The sequence below is a fragment of the Hibiscus syriacus genome, unplaced genomic scaffold, assembly GCF_006381635.1.
Source record: "Hibiscus syriacus cultivar Baekdansim isolate YM2019G1 unplaced genomic scaffold, ASM638163v2 tig00110864_pilon, whole genome shotgun sequence".
NCBI lineage: Eukaryota > Viridiplantae > Streptophyta > Magnoliopsida > Malvales > Malvaceae > Hibiscus > Hibiscus syriacus.
The window spans coordinates 2,748,330-2,771,522 of record NW_024062893.1 but is presented as its reverse complement, the minus strand read 5'-3'; the positions used below and the strand labels follow the sequence as shown (position 1 = coordinate 2,771,522).

At 34.9% G+C, this 23,193-nt stretch overlaps 1 protein-coding gene and 1 pseudogene across 1 annotated transcript; both read right to left on the bottom strand.

Annotated features, from left to right (window-relative positions):
* Positions 1 to 280: 280 nt before the first annotated feature.
* On the bottom strand, positions 281 to 3,864 carry LOC120143806 (calcium-dependent protein kinase 24-like). Its single transcript, XM_039158037.1, has 8 exons — positions 3,334 to 3,864; positions 2,203 to 2,326; positions 1,846 to 1,989; positions 1,262 to 1,414; positions 1,066 to 1,181; positions 815 to 982; positions 524 to 751; positions 281 to 421 (listed from the first exon to the last, which is right to left on the bottom strand). The coding sequence occupies exons 1-8, from the start codon at positions 3,862 to 3,864 to the stop codon at positions 281 to 283; spliced, it is 1,605 nt and encodes a 534-aa protein (XP_039013968.1).
* Positions 3,865 to 7,092: 3,228 nt separating this feature from the next.
* LOC120143842 lies at positions 7,093 to 21,412 on the bottom strand (annotated as a pseudogene).
* Positions 21,413 to 23,193: the final 1,781 nt, after the last annotated feature.

The following is a 23,193-nucleotide window of genomic DNA, read 5'->3' as shown; positions in this document are numbered from 1 at the left end:
AAAATGTATACTTTAGATACATACTTCAATAAAAAAATATTTTAGATACATGGATAAAAAGTGAAATACCAACGTTAAAAAAATTAGATAAATAAAATATGGTACACTTTACGTAATTATTTTGGAATTAAACATTTATAAAATTTAAATGCATTGAAAATTTCTCACAATTTCCCAATAATAAATATACAATAACCCTCTTTCATCTTGTTGGAAAATTGAAATAATAAAAAATAGTAGTGAAACCTCTCAATCCGAGTTTCCTATACATGCATGCATGTCATTTTAATTGGTCAGATTGCCTTAATATTTTCATGCTGACAGCATTTAGCATAGCTCTCGAATATTGTCGAGAAGCCATTTTCCAGTCCATCCCCGTTACCATCATTTCCTTAAACTCCTCGTAACTGATTCGTCCATCCTACAAAATCAATGTTTTCAAATTACATCAAATCTCGAGATTTAACTACATATCTAAATTCGAGCAGTAGTATGCTAGATGTATACACATTGAAATGAATACCTTGTCTTTATCGACATCGTTCATGATGTCTTTGATAAGCTGTTGATGAAGATTGTCGTGCCCTAAAGCTTCTTGCAGCTCTTCCACTTCGATGTAACCACTTTGGTTCTTGTCAAACACAGTGAAGGCTTGAGACAGAAGCTCGTCGTTGCCGTCGATCCGTTTCAGGTGAACTATCATTACTACAAACTCCTCGGGGCTCAGCATTCCGTTCCCGTCGATGTCTGCCTGCGTATCGTTGTTTTTACGGATTCAGATAATATTCAAATCACTTTAAATAAATGAACTTACAGCATCCATTAACATCTGAACATCAGGATCATCGAGAGAATGTCCGATTTTGTGAAGTCCATCTCTAAGCTCCTCGAACGTTAAGTTCCCGTTTTCATCGGTGTCCATCATATTGAACGTCTCTGTAATTGAATCGACTTGTTCATTTGGCAAGTTGTCTGCCACCACCTGCAAGTTGTTTACATCTCAATATAAGGGCCAGCAAGAAATCAAAATTTTCAACTTGACCCTAAAAAAACTCGATTTCTTACCCTAAGAACTTCCTTCTTGAACTTGTTCATCAATGAGAATTGCTTAATCCTTGTTCTTACGTGTTCCCCGAGATTCACATTTCGAGCATTTTCCAAGTTTTGGATCCATGGATGTTCTTCATATCATACACATCACGATTATCAACATTAAGTAAGATTTAGTGGATGTAAGATAATACCATAATAATGAACATACCGAAAGCTTGCTGAACAGTTATCCGATTTTGAGGATTTTGATCCAGCATTCTCCTAACTAGATCCTTTGCTTCACTCGATACTTTTGGCCAAGGATCCCTTTGAAAATCTATTTTTCCTCTTATTATTGCTCTTGCAATGCCTTCTTCACAATCTACAATATTTTTTATATATATTATTCGGATTCATGTATGACTTAGATATTTAGTATATTTTTTTAAATAAAAATGTGTTAAAATAGCACAGATTAACAAGTGTTCGAAAATTTTAATGATGTTGATGTTAATAATATACATAAAAGGTTCGGATTTATTTACACAATGTAAATTTCTTTTAGTTTTACATATAGTTACCGTTGAATGAGTGAAATTAGAATATTGAGATTAATTCGTTGTTTTGTTCAATGAATATCTTATCATTTCCTACTGTTAATCTAAATCGTTTATTTTCACTCGTCTGACGATTATATATATATATATATATATATATGGATTAAGGATTTATTTACATTAATTTAATATTATATAATTTTATATATTTTTTAGGATTAAAATTTTAACAATTGAATCAGAAAATTATAATTACCGGCCCAAAAGGGAGGAACTCCACAAAGCAAGATATAGAGGATAACACCAGCACTCCAAATATCAACTTCTTTGCCATAGTTTCTTCTTAAAACCTCTGGAGCCATATAATAAGGACTTCCTACAACGTCATTGAACTGCTGACCTGCCATTTAATACCGATCACATTCGGTTTATTTGATTTAATTCGATTCGATTTTGACTTTATTTAATTTGATGATCCGATTTCAATGTACTCATTTCATTTGTTTATGATTTTTTATTTTCTTAATGGAATAAATGAAACAAACCTTTGAATCCGAATATAATATTTACCCTTCTAAAGATGATTAAAAATCAATTAAGATGGAGATTGTACCTGGTTTATGGAATATGGAAAGGCCAAAATCAATTGCTTTGATTGGGGCACTTTCACTTCCATCTGCCAACAAGAAATTCTCTGGTTTTAAATCCCTATGTACCACTCCATGTTCATGGCATACCTGCAACAGATAATATTAAATTAATTGCACATATCTATGAAATCTACTATAGATATATTTAGTACTCGGAATTTATGTTAATTTCTTACTTTACATTTAAAAATAATTACATTTATGAAAAAAATTACATTTTTCCCATTTCAATGCTAGTTCATTCTATAATAAATAAAAAATTGTATATATTGACTTAATTAACAAGCTGGAAGAAACAAAATGTACAATTGACATTTTAAATCTACATTATTTTATGAACCGAAAACTAATTATTTTGTAAGCCAAGAAAGAACCAAAATTTACATATAAAACTCACATGCACATATTCAGTAATTTACATCGAAACTTTTAATTTTGTTAGGAAGAATATATGAATTTAAAAATAAAAAATAAAATAAAATAAAATGACCCAAACAAGGTCATTTTAGGTTTAAATTATATCTTTGATGTTTAATCCGCCATTAAAATCTCACAGTAAAGACGACGGAAAAGAAGAAAATTCTAGAAAACAAAAAAGAATTAGATTGATTGGTTAACGGTTTAAATATGTCAAAGGTACATGTGTTATTATAAAATTTAAATTTTACTTCTTATTTTTGTGAAATTGAGTCCTTGCACTATTTTTAGATTTAAAATCTTGGTCCTTCCTTAACTTCTGTCTAATTGTACAATTAATTGTTGATCTGACAGTTACAGAAAAGGTAAAATAACTTTTTATAGTCTCCTACATTTACAGTTTCTGTCAATTTGACCTTAATCTTTAAAAACAAATAAAAATATTAATAATTAAACTATACAATTTTCAATTATCTATGTTTATGGCTTCTTAGGGGTGAAAATAGATTAAAAAAAATACAAGTATAAGAAACTAAAAGTTAATTTACCCACTCTCTCTTTTTTTAAAAGATTTTTAAATATAAAAAGTGCCATACCTCTTGTAAAAATAAAGTGTAGTAAATTTTAAATCGTGTGGGGACATTTATCATATTAAAACCATGGATTAGTGATATTACCTTTATAATATCTAAAATGGTTTTCACAACTCTAACGGCGGCTCGTTCCGTATAATGACCTTTAGCGACAATTCTATCAAAAAGTTCACCCCCATGGCAAAGCTCCATTACAAGATATACATATTCTTTATCTTCATATGCTTCCCTAAAGGCAACAATATTTGGATGCTTAGGCAAACGTTTCATGATCTCAACTTCTCTCCTTACATCTTCGATGTCGATCTCCGCCCGCAGCCTCGCCTTTGATATCTTCTTGCACGCGAAAGCTTCTCCCGTTTTTAAATCGAAACATTTGCTCGTCACCCCGAACTCACCTCTTCCTAACTCTTCCCCGATCTTGTACTTTGCAAAGATGTTGCTTCCCGACGAGTCCTTCAAAACCCTAGTGCGTAGGTTTACCGATCTCCGTCCACCTTCATGACCGAAACGTGCATGTTTCGAGTTGGTCTTCGATTTCGACTTGCAATTATAATGATATTTCTTTGATATTATACCTACTAGTTTTTTGGGCGCTGATATGCAACTTCCCATTGAACGATGATAATAAAGGCGACAACAACATTAACAACAACGACAATAACAAGGGAAATGTAGCTAACTAAGTTTGATTTGATTCCATTTTTGAATCATAAACATCCCATGCGAAGAAAAATGACTTTTATTATTATTCTAGGATTTGAGAAAGAAAAATGTAAACCCTAGGAAATTGCAAAAGAAAAGAATACTAAATTTGGGAGTTTTTTTTATTAATATTAGAGAGGTTAAAAGAATATTAGAAGAAACTTATTGGTTTTTGTTAGATTTGTTCCGACATTTTCTTAGGACAGTTTAAACATTAATATGCCTTTGTTATGATTTTCAATACAGCTAAAAATAAAATTATTGATTAGGATGCTAAAATACCATCATATCTATTAAATAAATCTCTATAATCATGTGTACAGGAGTTGAGATGCTCTATGAATTCCCTTGCAAAGATAGGAGGGGATAAACTATATTTGTTCTCTACTTTTGACTTTTCTTTTTACATTTATTATCGATTTTTAGATGACAACCATAGACTGGAGGAAGAAGATTAACGATCAGGGCCAAGGTATATCGAGAGTTAAGATAGTATCTCTGTTCGTTCATAATCTCCCACCGGAACTGCATTGGAAGGGGCTTTGGCAGTTGTTTGGAAGACAAGACAAAGTCTTGAGTGTATTCATTGCGAACAAAAGTAGAAGAGGGACGAGATTCGCTTTCGTAAGAACGGATTGTGGGATGCAAGCGGAAAGAATGGTAAAGAGATTGAATGGGCTGAAGATAAATAACTACAGAATATCAGTGTCGTTTGCAAAGCATGTCTCAATAGTCTCGACAGGGAAGAAACCATTGCTAGAGGTTGCAAGGATAGAGGTAGCAGAGAAGAAGAGGGGAAAAACTCAAGCAGGCAGGCTCTGGAAACAAAAGGATTCTTGGCCACGTTGAAGAGGAAGATATTTGGTCTTTGAGGAGGAGTCTGATAGGAACCATGTGGTCAGTTTGCAGCGTCTCAAGCATAGAAGATAGACTACATAAGTGGGGTCTAGGGGAGATAAAAGTTCAGAGAATTGCGGGTAAAACATTTCTATGAACTATCGAGGATGAAGAACTGTACCTGTTTCTAGAGGATCTTCAATGGTCGTATTTGAAGGAAATACTCTCGAAAATCAATCCATGGTTTGAGTCGCTGAACCAGATGGAAAGGGTGACTTGGTTGGAAATCTCTGGTGTCCCTCTCCACTGCTAGAATAACAGAACTTCTGAAAGGCTTGGCAGTTGTTTTCAGAAAAATTTGACCTTATTTAATCTTTGCATTGCACAGAACAGTTTTAAAGTAATTTTACTTATAATTTTAAACTAACGTTTTTTTTAAGAAATAAGAAGTCAAGTTTTGAGTGTTGCGTCAATGCTCTAATGCATTTATAGAGACACTTCTATTCTAAGTTTTTCAAAATGAAAACTCTGTGCATACGCAAGAGGACAAATATAGTCGATTAATTCCTTTTACTTTTTATTTACTTGGAATTATATGCAGCCTTCATGGTTGCGGTCTATAACAATGGAGTTAGCGAGTCTTTGTTGCTCTGTCTATGCATGCTACATATGCCAGAATAGCTCCACTCTCCTAACAGAATATGTTGGAGATGGAGAGTTCCTTTCCATGAAAATACTAAAAATGGTGTAACAGTTAAAATTAATAAAATTATATATTTGATCAACGTATCTTATATATATATATAAAAATTAAATAGGACTGTAGGTTTATCTGATCTAGGTCCTTTAAAAGCTAAAGCAATTATGTAACTATTAAACCAAGCAAACCTTTTGGTATGAATTGGAATACATATGCTATATATATTGCATACTAGTCTAAATTTCTTATTATTCTATATATCTTAACCTAAATTCACATATTAAATTAAATTAAAATCTTAATATTAAAAATATATATTTTATTCTTATTTTAACTTAAAAATATATTTTAATTTTTATTAACTTAAAAAATTCATTCTTACCTTAACTTAAATATTTATATTTTATTCTTATAATATTTTAAAATTAAGATAAAATAAAATATATTTGTAAATTTAAAAATAAAATAAAGTATACATTTATAAATTAAAAATAAGAATAAAATATACATTTTATGTTAAAATAAGGATAAATTATATTTAATAATTTGAGGTCAGATTATAATATATTTAATCATTTAAGTTAAGAATATAATGATTGAATAAGTTAAAATAAAAATAAGATATATTTTTAAAAGTTAAGATAAAAATTAAATATATTTTTAAGTTATGATAAGATTATAATATATTTTTAAGTTAATATAAAATAAAATATATTTTTAAGTTAATATAAAATAAAATATATTTTTAAGTTAAGACAAAAATAAAATGGATTTAATAATTTAAAATAAAAATAAATATTTTTAATGTTAATTTGTGGATTTAAGTTAAAATATAGAGTATTATATAAAATATTAAGAATTTAATTTTAGACTAATATACAAAATATATACCATATATAATCTATCTCAAACCAAATAATTTGCTTGATTCAATGGTTGGAAGGTTGCTCTATTAACCGAGGTTTGATTCCCAATCTTCTTTATTTTAGCAATTTTAATTTTCTTTCCACTAGAGGGTGACACATGTCATCCTCTTATTGATGAAAAATAAATTTCTTAAATTAAAATAAATTAAGTCTTTCAATCGAGTGATAACACATGTCATGAGAATTGACACTAGTGACACGTGGTACAATATGATTTAAATATTAAATTAATTTTGATTTATTAAAATTTGAACCAAATTGATAGAATATATAAGTAACAGTGACCAAATGTATAATTATACCGATTTTATTAACTGTCACATTAACACTTTCGTTAAACATTAACGGTAAATGACATGATTGAATGTATTTAAATAATCGAATGATCTGATTAACAAAAATTCAAAAATGATGATAAAAAAAGGACTTGTTACGCAGTCAAGTATGTAGTTTGCCATTTTTAATGAATAAATAATCAAAAACAATTTCGAGACGGGCAAAATGGTGCAAGGTAAACGTCCTAATGCCAGTCAGTTATAATAATGCAATATTATTATGGACGCATAATAGCAATAGCAATGTTATGGTCAAGATTTTTTACTATTCAGATTTTACCAGCAAATTGACCACTGTAATAAGCATTTGTTACAGATGAAAATTGATCTATTCACTGTAATTTAGATCTGTGGTGCAGTATGTACGATTGAGACAGAAAAAGAGAAGGCCTTCATGAATTAAAAAGAGAAAATTCCGAATTGACAACAGCCTGCCTAACCTAAATGGTGAAGAGATCAGAAATTTGCCTCATCCTCTGCAAATTGCATTAAAAACTTCAAAATTGATGTCTTGGCATCATCTCCAACTCCTTTCTCCCTGCTTTCAAATATGCCTTTCATAACACGACTGTACACCCTTTCAAGCTCTGGAATTCCCTTGTTTTCCGTTCGTTCCACAAACAGTTGCTTTATCCTTTCTACTTGCTTAGAAATCTCACCACTCGATATTCTAATGTCCTCGGATCCACTACCATCAATATGACCATCAGATTCCATACAAGTTTCTTGCTGGTTTCCATCTCCGAAACCAGGCTCAGACCCCTCACAGTTTATCTCGTTTGCTTCCTGGATTTGAGATGATGTCTTCGTTAGTGTTGAATCCGCTACCCGTGATTTGTCTTCTGCTGCATAGATTAACAGATAAGTCCCAGCCACAGGCAATCATAACACTTCTAATGTAGGAAAAAGAAAACTACAAAAATTATACGATGATCAAAGAAAATACGATACGGAAATAATTCTTCATTTTCTACAGTTTTCTTTATCAAGATTGATATGCGATATGAAGGTTTTCACCTAAGTCTCAAATATGGATATGTCAAGCATGCGTATACTCGATTTTCTTTCCAAAATTTTCAATATATTTGGAGGATCATTCTCTCATACCCATGTCTGAATATATGCCATACATGAACATTTAGAGTACAGGTATTATAAGTTTTCACAAACCACGCTACCATTTCATTTTTCTTAAGTTTTTTACTCTTACGTTTTCGTTGGTGGAGTTAAAAAAAAAAAGCATATTCAACACTTCATAGAATTAGGGTATTGAATGGGATGAAATTAATCTGATGGAGAATAGTTGCTTCCCATGATAACCTAAAATTGGGAACACCAAAACCTTCTACTTTCACAATACATCAATGGGGAAACAAAATTACCACTGAAGGAATAAAACCAACTAAAACGATAATATATCCCTGACAGCTGCTTAAGAGCAGGTAGATGGGCACATTTCTATCCTAACTGATTCCAAGAGGTGAATTTAAATTAGATTTAAGGTTGAGTGGAACTTTTAGGAGGGAAAGGCCCTTTAAAAATATAAATGTAAAAGCATATGCCTATCCTGGTATCGGATACCAACTGAGATAACTAAATCCAATGCCTTAGTAATTAAATGTATAAACTAAACCCTTAAACCCTCATCAAAACACCAAATGAGAGCCGGCTAATCTATGTATACACACAGTGGACATCAAGATACCTGAAAGAGCAGTATCAGCATTCTTCTTTGGCCTTTTCAAAGCCTCGTAACTTTGAAGATTGGCCTCTGGCTGGACATTGCGAAGTCGGGAACTTGCTCGAGTGACAGTTCCAAGCTGCACTACAGGTACTGAGGGGAGAGTAGACACACCCATGTCATTTGGCATATGCGTTGGACCCCCTTGGGCAGCAATTTTGTCACAACAAGCAACCAGTGAAGGGTCCATCTGCGACAGCATACCAGTTACCTGAAAAACATTTAAATATTATGCAATGAATGAAAGGGGGAAAAAGCCCCGTATAATGAGAATAAAATTCTTGTAATAGTGCTATATTTTTTTTTATAGAAGTTGGAGGTCTCATTAAAAACTCCCTTCATATTCGTTCACATACTAAAAGTATGTTAACGAACATTAGAAGGAAGAAAAGAGTACCTCAAATTTTATTGGTAATAGTTCTATATTCAATAAATCAAGGCACTCTTTTCCTCCTTCCACTAGTTACTCTTTTATAGAGCTAACTAAGAGAGGTTTTTAATGAGACCTATTATTCCTATAAAAAAAATGAGAATAAAATTCAAAAGAAATATGTGGACCAACTGAATCTCGTAGTTCATAAGCTCTGCTAACAATTCTGGCACCATTATAATCATCTCCATTATAAGCCTGCATTTCAAGAAGGCAAAAGCAAATCAGGCACCAGAAACCTTGAAGGCAACAAGACAAATCAGAGGATGCTATGGTTTCAAACTTTGGCTTACAGAAACATCGGTACCCTATCAGATAATCAAGATTTTTGGCAAATTTGTGATGGTTACATGAGATGAATAAATAGAGTGCTAAAAAGGAACAAGCAATACGAACATATGGCCTATTAATGAAATTCCTTTTCAGTATGTTGCCTTCCACACCCTTCAAATGGAAAAAAAATATTAATGAAGAATACAGTAGTGCATGTTATACACCTGAAGATTAGTTATAAATTCCAGTCCTGGCATCAGCAGAAGACTCATTTATGGTTTATATCCAAAAATAAAACGGAACTTCCAAGTGATCTCTTTAGTAACATGAAAATAAAATCTAATATTTAAATTAATGGCAAACCTGATTACAAGAATACACTGACAGTAAAGATAATTAATATGAAGTAATATTCAGACCCTACTCTTCTGTACATGGCTTGTTGTCAATATTTTACTTAGTAATTAGGACTTTATATTTCTAGATTTATTTCATTAATTGTAAGAAGTGCACTTTTTAGTTCCTCTATCCTTTGCTTAAACATGATACTTAGATGCTGACTTTTGTTTATTATAGCATTTTACAAGGGTTAAGGTTTATTTTCTTGGTTATCTGAATTGGTTGTTTTACATATTTAGTAGATACTCTCCTATAACAAATTCTAAACCTAATGGAGGAGAAGATTTTGAGTTGTTGAAGCTTTTATGTCGAGGAATATCTCATGCTCCCTTTCTGTTCCCTCTTGAGAGAAGGACCTCTATTTTCAGGTGAGGTACCACTATCAAACGTTGGATCATTCGCTTTTCTATACAAGCCTAGATCCTACCCATTTCTATTAACTACTTCAGATAACCTATATCAGCAAATCTATTACCCTCTTAATGAATGGGTTTCCAGAAACAGTTCCAAACTGCAACCTTGCAGCCGCGAAAATATTCTTTGGAATTTCTCTCTGCAACCAGCCACTCTTTTTCCTTTTAAAGATTCAATAAACTTGAGCCCCAAAATTTAACAATAAACTCCAAAATTACAAAATTTTGAGCCCTAGTTATCTACTAGCATCTCAAAAAAGTGAATGCCCTCTATCCTTTCCTACATGCATTAGTAAATGTGCAAATGTTTACCCTCCATGAGTAGCAAGGTACTTGTTCAACTAAGTTTAATATAAAAAAGAAACTCGGAATAGACTGCATCTAGAATTTGACAAACCCACACCTTTGCATTGGCTACAACCAGGTCAACATCTTGCAGAAAAGATGAACAAAATTTTGAGCCCTAGTTATCTACTAGCATCTCAAAAAAGTGAATGCCCTCTATCCTTTCCTACATGCATTAGTAAATGTGCAAATGTTTACCCTCCATGAGTAGCAAGGTACTTGTTCAACTAAGTTTAATATAAAAAAGAAACTCGGAATAGACTGCATCTAGAATTTGACAAACCCACACCTTTGCATTGGCTACAACCAGGTCAACATCTTGCAGAAAAGATGAACAAGTAAGATATTGCCCAGAGTCAACCCGCTGCAATAGTGTAGCAATGTCCATAGGGTTCTGGATTACTGAGTGGTAGTTTGGGGCATCCTCATCAGTGACGGGATAATGGAAGGCACTAAATCTTTTATCATATAATATCCTGCAACATGATCAACCATAATCTTTTTTTTTATAGGAAGTGGAGGCCTCATTAAAAAAATCCCTCATGATTAACGGAACACCAAACGGTGTTCCTTAATCAATGGAAGGAGGAAAAGAGTATCTCAAATTTCATTAATAATAATGATCAACCATAATCTAAAAGGGTTGATAAATGTGAAATGTCCGCTGATTAAGGAGTTCATATAAGCTCCATTAATCAAGAAGGGGGATTTTAACGAGGCCTGAAATTCTTATCAAAAAAATAAATAAATGTGAAATGAGAAGAAAAAAACCAAAAACCAAATAACCCCTTTTTCATTCATGATCAAGGTCTAAATAGAAACTAGATTTATTGCATGTCTAAAGGTCAATTTTTCTCTCTAATTCTGTTCTCAAGGTTTTGAATTGTTTCACAACTTTTATTTTCTTAAAAGCACAATTTATCTCAAGGTCACCTGACATAACAGTTCCACAGAATACACCTAATATGCCACACATAATTCTTTGGAAACCTTTAGATATTCTTCCGATCTTCATTATAATTTTTCCATTTATGAAATTTTAATTCAACAGTAAAACCTGAGCTCCAGTTCCCTAAACTATTTGTCCCAAATTCTACCCAAATCAATTGAAATATGTTTCACAGTTGAACAGAATTTCAGTCACCAAGATAAAGTGATAGAAAGGAAGATAAAAGGGATAGAAGGATAAAAAAATTGGTGGCCTAAGTTATATAGTACAATATAATATGTTATAGATTCTAAAAGGACCATGTAACTTTACCGATTGCAAACATCTCTAAGGCACATACGTAAGCGGCGAAGAGCATGTTGCTCAGCTTCTACTTTGGCCTTCACTTCTGAGACCTTCGGTCCAGTTGCCACTTTTGGCACTTTGGGAAGTTCAGGAAGAGATACTGATTCCTGGGGCATTTTGGTCACAGCCTCCAACAATACTGACATAGCAGCTTCAATTAAACGGTCAAAAAACAAAGTTTTGTCTGCAGTTGATGGTTTTTCCACTTGGTAGCTGAAAATAAAAATTATACAAGACAGGTGAACTAAGTTGTAATCGAAAAAAACATAAGTAAATAAATACCCATGATTAGTCGAACAATATTGATAATAAAATTTCATGCAGTTCAGTAATATCAACACAACAGAAGCAGAGTGAAGAAAAAGGCAATACAGTAATATCATTCTATTCAACTACTTAATTCTTTAAAGAAAAAAGTGAATCTCTACATTCCGCGTCATATCAGCATAAAAGAGAAAGCTGTCACTGCATTTTGCTATGGGATGCCAAGATCCATTATTGCAAGAAAGGACAAGACAGATTTAGTTACTGAAAAGCAAAACATCATGATGACAAGCCTATGTTATGAACAATGATTGCCAATGGTAAAAAGCTAGCGCTTCTCTCTTGAATCCAGGTGACCTTCTAGCTCCTCATAGAATTAGGTGTCAGTCGTTCGTCCTCCCTTCAGCGCTCCTCAACGTCTTCTGCCATTCGCCGTCGTTATCCTCCGGCATTTCTCTCCGCCGTCCGCCGCCACTTTCCGGCTGCCGTTCAAACCCAAAATTCACAAGGAGTTTCGTCTCTTCACTATGTTTCCGATTCTGGTCCTTTCTTTGTAAGAATAACTCCAAATTGGCGTAGATCCCAAGTGTAGGCTGCGATTTTTCACCTTCTCGGCGTGTTTTGGTGTTTTTCATCGTCCCCGTCCAAGAACCTTTTTATATAGCTGGTGCATGTCCTGATCTGATTCAAAGACGGCGGCAACGAGGCGACTACGGGATCAACGATCACAGCCGGGAAACAAAACTTGTGTCGACTGTAATCAAAAGAATCCCCAGTGGGCTTCGGTTTCCTACGGCGCTTTCATGTGCTTAGAATGCTCCGGCAAACACCGCGGCTTAGGTGTCCACATCTCGTTCGTCCGATCCGTTACCATGGATTCGTGGTCCGACATCAAGTTCAAGAAAATGGAATCCAGTGGTAAAGAGAAGCTCAACGCCTTTTTGGAACAATACGGTGTTCCTAAAGAAACCGATATCGTTACCAAGTTTAACACTAATGCCACGAGTATCTACCGCGATCGTATCCAAGCCCTAGCCGAGGGCAGTGCCTGGAGGGATCCACCTGTTGCGAAGGAGACTGTCAACGGTGGTTCTGGTGTGGCTCAGAAGATTGGGAAGCTATCTTTAGTAGCTGCATCAGCAGCTCAATCTGCCGCAGATGTTGTCCAAGCTGGAACCAAGGAGTTCATCACAAAGGGGTATTGTGGTGACAAGTCAGGTGCAACACCAAGAAGTAGGAGAATCGGTTTTAATAATTGGTGTAAGGAAGGCCACCCAAAAATCAGTAATGGGTACAAAATTGGATGTTGTACGTTATACATTGAAAACTTACCAGAGAAGATCCATTGGAAAAGGTTTGGATCTTTATTTTGTACCCACGATCATGTCATTGATGCCTTCATTCCCACAAAAAGAAATTCAAAAGAGGTTCGTTTCGGGTTCATTCGCTTTGCAACAATTGAAGAATCAAGGAAAGCGATCTCAAAAATGAATGGCTCTCACATTGACGGCATCAAAATTGGTGTCTCTTTGGCTAAATACAACCCTTGACAGTCTTATTGGAGAAAGTTCTCGCCAGTTGTCCACCATCAGTCTGGAATGGAAGTCGTTACAGGGAATAATCTCTGTGCAGTAGAAGTTGTTGTTAACGAAGCTAAACTTCAAGTGTTGGGAAACTGTCTAACGGGGTGGTACAAAAACTTTATCAAAATCGGCAATCTTGCAAGACAAAGGCCTCGCTGGTTTCTCGTTAATGAGAACTTCTGGGAATGTTGTTCAAATGATTTTTGAAGACTTTGCTACGTTGAGAAGTGTGAAGAAAGAATAATCAGAGATTCTTGTAGAGTGGTTTTCCAGAGTTGCAGCTTGGTCAAAGATTCTAGAGGTGGAGTGCCGTCGAGTGTGGTTAGTTTGCGAAGGGATTCCTTTTCACGCTTGAAATTGGGGTACTTTCAAGAACATTACAGCGAGGTGGGGCAAAATATTAGCAATCGACGAAAGCTCTCAATTTCCTTCGTCTTTTGATTGGGCAAAAATTCAAATCCTCACAAAGGCTCAAGTGAGAATTGATGAGTCGTTGGATTCGAAGGTCGGGGCTAATTTCTTTAAAATCCTGGTGCATGAAGTCGAGTCTTCCTTCAGACCAAAGTCTTGGGTCCCTGAGGAAGTCGATGATTCATTAGATCGTGTTTGTTCTCATGGGGCTTCGCCGGACAATTCTCAGTCAAGGTCGTCGGTGTTCTCCTCAGGTTTAAAATGTTCCGACGAAGATGTTGCCATTGAAGCTGCCAGCCTAGAAAATGTTTCACTCCTGAAGAGTGCCAAGGGTGTTGAGAATTCGAGTAACAAATTTGGTGAGGATGATCTTATCAAAAGCGGGTCTGTCGGTGTTGGGTTAGGATTATCTTCATCCCCTTGTTCAGTTTCAGGGTTTCACTCAACGGAGGCTTTGGATAATTCAAACTTAAATATCGTGGAGCATCTAGTTGATAAATCAGTTGACTCTTCTGATGGAGCCAGCCCTCGAGCCTCAGAAGATGTTCTTATGATGGGTCTCCTTCCTTCTAATGGTATATTCGATGACGCAATTCAACTACAGGAAGATACCTCAGCAATGCCCCTTTCCCTGGGAAATTAAGAAGAAATCGTGTGGTGAAGAAATGCAAGCAAAAGAAAGGAGGTTTGAATAAAATTGCAAGGATAGATTGATTGATGGGAAGGAAGTGTGGTTTTGTTCCATTGAAGATCTTTTTAGGAGCTGAATTATTTTAGGTGGAATTGGATCGTGATGGTTCTTTTAGTGGAGTTCTATTCAGAGGCGGTTGATTTTGTTTTAATGGTTTTAGGTGTTGTTTTTTATGTTATGTTATGTCCTTAGTTGTTGGGTTGTTTTTTTCTTTTGTTGGAGGTGCAACTTAGGAATAGGGTGATTGTCTCTTGGGCTTTGTGGTCAAGAAGGTGAGAGTTTTAGGTGATTTTGGTTTTTTGTAATGGTGTTTATCCCCGTATGAGGGTATTCCGTGTTTTCATATGTACTGGGTGTTTTATTTAATGAAATATGAGGTACTCTTTTCTTCCTTCCAATGTTCGTTAACATGCTTGTTAGTATGTGGACGAATACGAAGGGAGTTTTTAATAAGACTTCCAACTTTAATAAAAAAAATTATTGCAATGGTGAAAATGATTTCCAAAATAAAAAATATATGTGGAAATGCATAAAAGGTTACTTCAAGGGCTAGTTTGACATACACACTACGCTGAGGAAATACTGAATATGGATTCCCATCAAATTCAGCAAGTGAAACTGTGGATGTTCCAAGCAATAATATAGGTAAGTCGGGAGGCAACTCTTCTAAAAGAGTAGGCAGAACAGCCCTTAGCTGTTCATGTGCCTGCAATACAAAATTCCTTAAATTCAGAAGATAAGAAAGAGTAGAGAAATATGCTAAAAAACTAGCTCTGAAGTATCTGAAAATTTATATAAAAGAAAATGAGTAAGTGCACTTCGTTTTCTAATACTATTTAATTAGAATCAGATATGAAAAGTCGGTCAATGAAAGGAAGCACTCACGTTATCCCACCATAGATTAAACTGAGGTATATAGAGTATAGACGGTGTTGACCTTGCTTCACCAAAAATATGCACCACTGCTTCCTCTGGTGTCTTTGCGCTAGGATCCGAAAGAAGAGATGGAAGACCAAGAGAATGTACTGGAAATTTCTCTAGCTCATGCAATATTGCGGGTCCAAGATGATCCTATAGAACTAGACCAGTAAGTATATTTAGTTTTTGGCTTGAACATTTACAGTTAATCAAAATCAAGTGGATGCAAAATATTTACCAAGCCAAAACCATCGGCGCCACAAAGGAGAAGCTGAGGCCTATAAACAAGAGGAATTGCAGATCCATATGAGAGCATAGATAACTTGGTCAACTTAGATGACAGTGTTAGGGGAGGAAATATGTCAGATATATAATTCATGACATTCTGGAGATGTCTTTGCAGGCATGGTGCAACCACCAAAGACAAAGGTCTAGATTGAACAATGGAACCTCTGTTAGCAGCAGGGGTAATTGTCGACATCTATCAGAAATTTGTCATCACTGGTGTACACTTGAGGGTACTTTTCACGGAAAGCACGAATGGCAGCTTCAGTGCATAGGGCTTTCAAATCTGCACCACAATATCCCACACAACTAGCAGCAAGTTTCACTTTAAGTTCCTTAGATGGAGGTTGCTTCCACTTCCGAGTGTGAATATCTAGTATTTCAGCACGTGCTTCACAACCAGGAAAAGGAAAATTGAATTCACGATCAAATCGCCCAGGGCGTCTTAAGGCACCATCAATGGCATCAATCCTATTGGTTGCTCCAATTAAAACAACTTGCCCACGGGAATCAAGACCATCCATGAGGGCAAGCAAAGTAGACACTATAGAATTGTGAATCTGCTCTTGCTTACTAGACCTTACAGGTGCAAGCCCATCTATCTCATCCAAGAAAATGATGGAAGGCTGATTCCTTTGTGCCTCTTCAAAAAGAAGTTTCAATTGTCTTTCAGCCTCACCAACCCACTTGCTAAGAACATCAGCACCCTTTCGCATGTAAAAACTGACTTTCTGACCTGCCTTGAAGCAGCACATGCTAATGCTCTTGCAATCAATGTCTTACCAGTGCCAGGAGGACCACACAACAGGACACCCCTAGGTGGGGTGATGTGATAACTTGCAAAAAAATCTGGATACAACAAGGGGAAAAAAACCATTTCCTTCAGAGCATCAATATATTCAGAAAGCCCACCTATTTCATCAAAGCTTACACTTTCATTAAACTGTAAGGGTTGAATATCTGCCCCTCCTTTAGAGCTTGGTCCAGCAGTCTGAATTCCAGAAGTCAACGTGGCAAAAGCATCACTTTGATGACCCCAACCAGATGCAGCTGCATTTAATCCCCATGTTATTGTCCCATGCATGTCTAGTCCCCCAAACAGTCAAGGTGGTCCTGATTTGCTCCCACCTCGGCCCCAAGGAATAGCAGGGCCCTGATCCAACTCGTCCACAAGAAGAGAATCATCAGAATCCTCCGTTCTTGTTAGACGATGACGCTTATGAACTTGTGAGCCACCCCTTCTAACATCCCTACTGACCTTAGTCCCCATTCCTTGATGCAAAACCCTCCGTGGAGATCTAGCTCTTTGCTTGCTCTCATCCATAGAAAGCCTGCGTACTTCAGTATGGTTTTGAAGATCATACCGCCTCCTTCCTTCCTGCTCTTCCTCACCGTCTTCATCATCACCATCATCCTCTCCTTCATCTTCACCCTCACCCTCACTCTCATTTTGGCCATCACCTCTAGCATCATCATCTAAATCATTCCCATTTTCAGTTTCATCTTCACCAGCTTTCTCCTCTGAAATGTCTTGCTCAGCACCAGAATCCAAACTCATTAGCTTAATTGCAACTCCTTTTGAACGACGAGGGCGCAATCCTTCACGACGAGGAGTTTCTTTAGTCTCCATGGTCTTTTTGCATTTGGGAGAAGGAGACTCATCTTGACTAACACTGTTATCAACACGGTTTCTCAAAGGTCGATATGAAGGTCTCTGAAAAGAAAAAAAATAGCAAGTTGAAACAGAATACACTTTCTATGGCGTGATAATATTGATGATGCATCAAATCCGAGAAAGGTAATTGAATTCCAAAAATTTTGCATGCTTGGAAGGTACCATCATATCTTCATCCCCAGAACCAGAACTATCAGTAAAACCATTTAGATTCACAGAAACTCTCCTATTTCTGGATGAACGCCGAAGATTGAGTGTGCCTGACTGCAACAAGAGAATTAAGAATTAATCAGATTCAGAATATATGATATCACTGACAAATGAATCATTTGATCCAATTAAGCTTCAAGAGGTGGTAATATGAAATGTGTGCAAAGATGCAAAATATTCAAGAAAACCAACATAAAACACACCCTCCGATAGAAAAGCCAGAGATAACTGAGAAAAAGGAATCTATGGGTTGATCTAAAAAAACAGCAGGACAATGAACTTGAAATGAAAGTAATATGATACCATGGAACAAAATTAATGTACAAGTACCACCAATGGCGGAGCAAAATGGGGGCCAAGGCAGGCTTCCCCACCCTTCACTCCCAAAATGAGAAATTCCATTGCCCCAAAAATTTTGAAACTTCCCATTAGCCCCAAAGTTTTTGAAACTTTTCATCTAGTCCCACAAAATTTTTGAAAATTTTCATTAGTAAATATATTTATATGTTTTTATATATTAAATTAAATGGGTACCCTCAAAATAAATTGTATATATGTCTAACTTCAATTTATAAATTATAATAAGATAAAGAAAAAAATACATTGTTATTTATCTTTTTATTTTACTACCAATCATTATTCACAAACTAACAAGCTAATTGAATTTTATAGTTATATTATTGCAAGTGGTTCTTTTGTTCATATTATACAATGAGTATTTGCTAAATAGTTGTTAAAAAAATGTGCAACAAGATCCAAATATCTGAGTTTCTTGCTTTCGACGGATTGGGCTTTGGAAGGAAGGTTAATTATAGAAAGTGATTGTAAGTCAGTGGTGGATTGGATTTTGTTGCCGACTTCATCTCCTCGTTTTCTTAGTTCGTTGGTTCAAAAAATTGCTTCCATAATCTTGGAGAGGGAAATCATTATTAGACATATCCTGAGGAGTTGCAATTGTGAGGCTGATTCTCTAGCTAAACAGGGGATTGGATGAATATTATTAAGGGTCATAGAGGTTTTCTAGCAGGTTCTTGGTCTATTAAGGCTGAAGGGGCTGGGAAAGTTTTGTTATTGTTTAAGGAAGGTTTGGTCGGTTAGGGAGTTTTGTTTAAATATTATGTAATTTTTATGGCTTTGTCAGTGTGTCTTGGTTGTATTTTATGTAATGAGTCCCTGATCAATAAAATCCTAAGACACTCCTTTCCTCCCTCCAATGATTAAGGAACTCTCCCAAGAATTCCTTTAATCAAGAAGGGGGTTTTTAATGAGGCCTGTAATTTCTATAAAAAAAAAGTATGTTTTTATATTGGTAAAACATAATAAGATATCTTCATTAAAAGTACTGTTTTAATAAACTAAACAAACATATGATGCATACTATACTAAACAAATATACATATAACTTGTTTTAATACATTCACTCCCAATTCCATTTTAGCAAACCAAATGCACCGCATATATAGTTGAACCCAAAAAACTTAATGTCAAGATCCATCAGGCATCACTACGTGTCACAAAGAATGAAGCATGCATTCATATTAACAACATAAACAAGAACTATGCAAGGTTAGGAAAAGCTCTAGCACAAAGTAAATAGTTTTCTAGTTCACCTTAACAATGCATGGTCCATAGTTACAGAAATCGCTCAACAGCCCACGATCTATGTACCGTACGATGCGATCCAAAACGCGGTACGAATGCGTTCCAGTCGTTTCAAAATCGCGATTCGGTACGAGCTTTGGGTTCATCGAATGTTAAAGAGGAGCTTGAGGGAGAGGAAATGGGGGAACGACGGGGTTGGTTTAATTAGGGATTTAGTCACCGTATTCTTAGGGATAAATTAGGTTTAGGCCCTTGTAATTTAGTGAATTTTTATAAAACAGTCCCTAATTCATCCCAATTTTCTTATTTTGTTTCAAATGTTTAGGTACCATTTATGTTATTTTACATATTATTTTAGCTTAAACCGAATTTGATCAATTGTATATAGGACCCTGTCACTTATGCGCATTTTGTACTTAGGTCACTGATTTATTTCTAATTTTACCTGTTCAATTTTATATTTGTTTCTGGTTAAGGGTAAATATCTGTTTAAATTCTTGGTTTCTTATGTGTTATTTCAGTTATTAAGGAAGTTTTAATTTCTTTTATTTTATTCCTACTATTTATAGTTACTTATAAAATTTGATGTAGAAAAATATCAACCTATGAAACTGGTACATCGTACCGGAGCGATCCGAAATAAGTCTACCCCCCTCGTACCGAATTTTAGGGACCTAGCGAATTGCGATCCTGTTCCACGTTCTCGTACCAGAGCGTACCGTGATCCATGTGACTATGGCATGGACCATCCTAGGTTCAAGTGATGTATCCACCTTGAAAGCAGTCAAAGATTGAGCTAACAAAAGAAGTGGGTTATATGCATGGAACAAAGAAGAGATAAGTCCTTCCGATTTTAAACAGTCTCTAAATTAATATAAGCTGAAGTCTTATGCACTTCAAACAAGTGATTGTTGATGGTCTTCTGCATATCTTTTTTTTTTCCTAAAACAAATGAACCATTTTTGAGTAATAAACAAAAGCATCCAATAAAGTTTCTCAGCTTTAATCATGGCAGTGGAAAACCACCTGAAACTCCTTTTGGCTGTTGCTTTTGCTTCCTATAGCAAAAGGCATGTTTGGATAATCAAACAATATTTACAAGAAAAATAAATAATATTTTTATTTCTTTAGATAACAAAATGAAACATGCTACTGTCACATAGACAAATTGTGTTATCTCTGTGTCACATTTTGTTGTAATCTAAGAGAATAAATCGAGAGAGAAGGAAAGAACAATGAAGTTAACACAAGAAAAAATCTGATTTCTGAAGTAGGAGATTACAAGAGTTTAAATAGACTGAGTAGCTGACTTCTAATAGGACTCTAAAAATAAAATTCTATCTAGATTACAAAGACTCACAAGACTTATCTTTCTTATCATAAAAGACTCCTAAACAAATGAGACTACTACTATACCTACTACTAATAGGACTACTACTACAAGGCTGCTCTAACACATTTAATTAAGTTTTCTGTATTAAAATTAAGATTGAGCTTATTAAGTTTTATATTGTCTTGTAGCAGCTTTTCAAGAAGCAAAAGAACAAAAGAAAGTAGCAAAAACCACAAACAGATCAGCGCCTTAATATTTGCAATATATTTTATAGAGAGAGAAAAACTATAATTAAATAGGAGAAGATTCAAATGCATGTGCTAAAAATTCTCCCTCATACTGCATAAAAGACTATCAACAGGGTATATACAGTTGATAAGAATCCGCAAGTTACCTTGTTTTTTGAAGGCCGAACTGATCGATCTCCTGAGCTCAACATTCTAGCAATGCGAGAAGCTGTTGTTCTTGTCTTTGTCTTGCTTTTCCTAGTCCGAATGATGGTTGGACTGTAATAAAAATATGTACGGCCATACACTTTCGGCCTTCTCCTGAGCCTATCACTTGTGCGCACAGGCCCAGAAACTGGCCCATCTCCTTGACCAGAACTTTTTGAATACATTGAAAAACACTAGCTTTGGTGATTGTATTCTTCCATAAACTTTCAAGCGTAACTACACCCTAAAGGGAAAAGCAGTAGTCATGATAAGAAGAAGAGATTCCAAATTACTTTACGTAGATTTTCATGAATGCACAACTTTCAATCATCTAACCTAAATGACACTGTTAATCACACATGATTGTAGATGATTATCAATAAATAAAGTTTCGAAGAATAATATCAATTAAACATGAGAAATTTCAATGTCACTACTTACATAGAAACAGGAGCCTTTTTCACATAGTAGATTACAAGAATAGAATATTTTAAAGAACAGAGTTAATATACCCTCTTTTAAGCTAAATACAAGCAAGAATTCTCTCTATGAACCAGATCATCTTTCCATTTCAGGAAAACATTCTTAGTCCTCAGTATATGTTTATTGGTCAAGCATAATGATGATACAGATACGGGATATACACTGCACATTAACAAAGACTCTTCAGATGCAACAAAAAACAGTAACAGAAAAATTCAGTGAAATTATCGTCAACATCTTTTTTTTTAAGAAAGAAAATTTTGAAAGCTGAGAAAAAAGATCATAGTATGGTAAAAGTGACTCTTAGACAAGACATATTACTCCCTGTTAGTAGCTACACATTTCCTTTGGAGTATGTTGAGTTTGGGGGCCAATAATGCTTACTAGAGGCAAAGGAAATTCTTCAACCAGGAACTAAGGATTAAAGAAGAGACAATATACAGACAGTCCTAAGAACTAGGATTTCACAAAAAAGACATGTTTAATAGAAAGAGGGAAAGCAGTAGAAGGGACAGATAGGGGCTCTAAAGATGGCAGAGAACCATCAAAGGGCTTTTTGTCACTTTCTAAACTTAAATTTTTGAGAGCATATGACAATCCCTCTCCTTTAAAATCCATTCAAAGTCTATACAAAGAACGCATTTGAGTAAAAGGCACCCAATGCTTTCTCCGCAGGGAGATCAGCACTTCTACAAAGTAGAAAGAAGACATGGTTTCAATCTTTCAAGTTCTTACTTTCTGAAAATTCCCCCCTCCGTTTGTTTTCAGAAACTTCAACAATAACACAGTCCAACTAACCTAGTGAAATCCAATTTTATTTTTAAGATGCAAAAATTTAATCAACAGCTTAAGGTATTTAGAATTTATTAAATCATAAACAATTTTATTCACAGACAATTTAAGTTAAAACTTAGCCTAAATAAGATCTTCATTGTTCACTTCCCCCAGAAAATAAATAAAAAAACATAGATAAACAGAAATCCTTCCATTATAGCAAATTGAAATTGAACACTAAATAGCAAAAGAATAAAAAGATCAAACCAAATAAAGCAAATATTCCAGGTAATTTCAAATTATTAGAGTTCTTCCCTTGAAAATTCACATTGAACCATGAAATCTAACAAATTGCTTAAAAGCAAACAAAGCCATAAGGCATGCACATGCAGTCGCGTGATAATATATATAGCACAAAAGCAGAGTCCCGGAAAATATTGAGAAAACGGAAGTAAATGCGAAATGCAACTCCTAAATAAAATAAACCTAAAACAAAAAAGAACCATCGATTTTACTAAATAAAAACGAGTTAGCTTCGACATCATTTAAATTGAAACACAAATAATTTAATTTTTAACAACAGAGAGACAAATAAATTAAACGCGAAAAAAAAAACTACCGAAGCAGAGATCTAGCTGAGAGAGTCGATAAAGCTTCAAGCATAGTAGAGTAAAACGACGGATTAAATCCTCGGGGACTTCGGAAGAAAGCTCAAACTCCAAAAGTATATAAACAAAACCCTAGAAAGAAAAGAGTTAAGGGAAAACGAGTTCACCCCGAGTTATTCGACTCAGTGAGTCGCGCTGCCCGACATTTTTATTATCTCCAAAAAGGACCCATTAATTGAAGAAGTGGGTCCATGTGTGACACGGATAAAAATTGT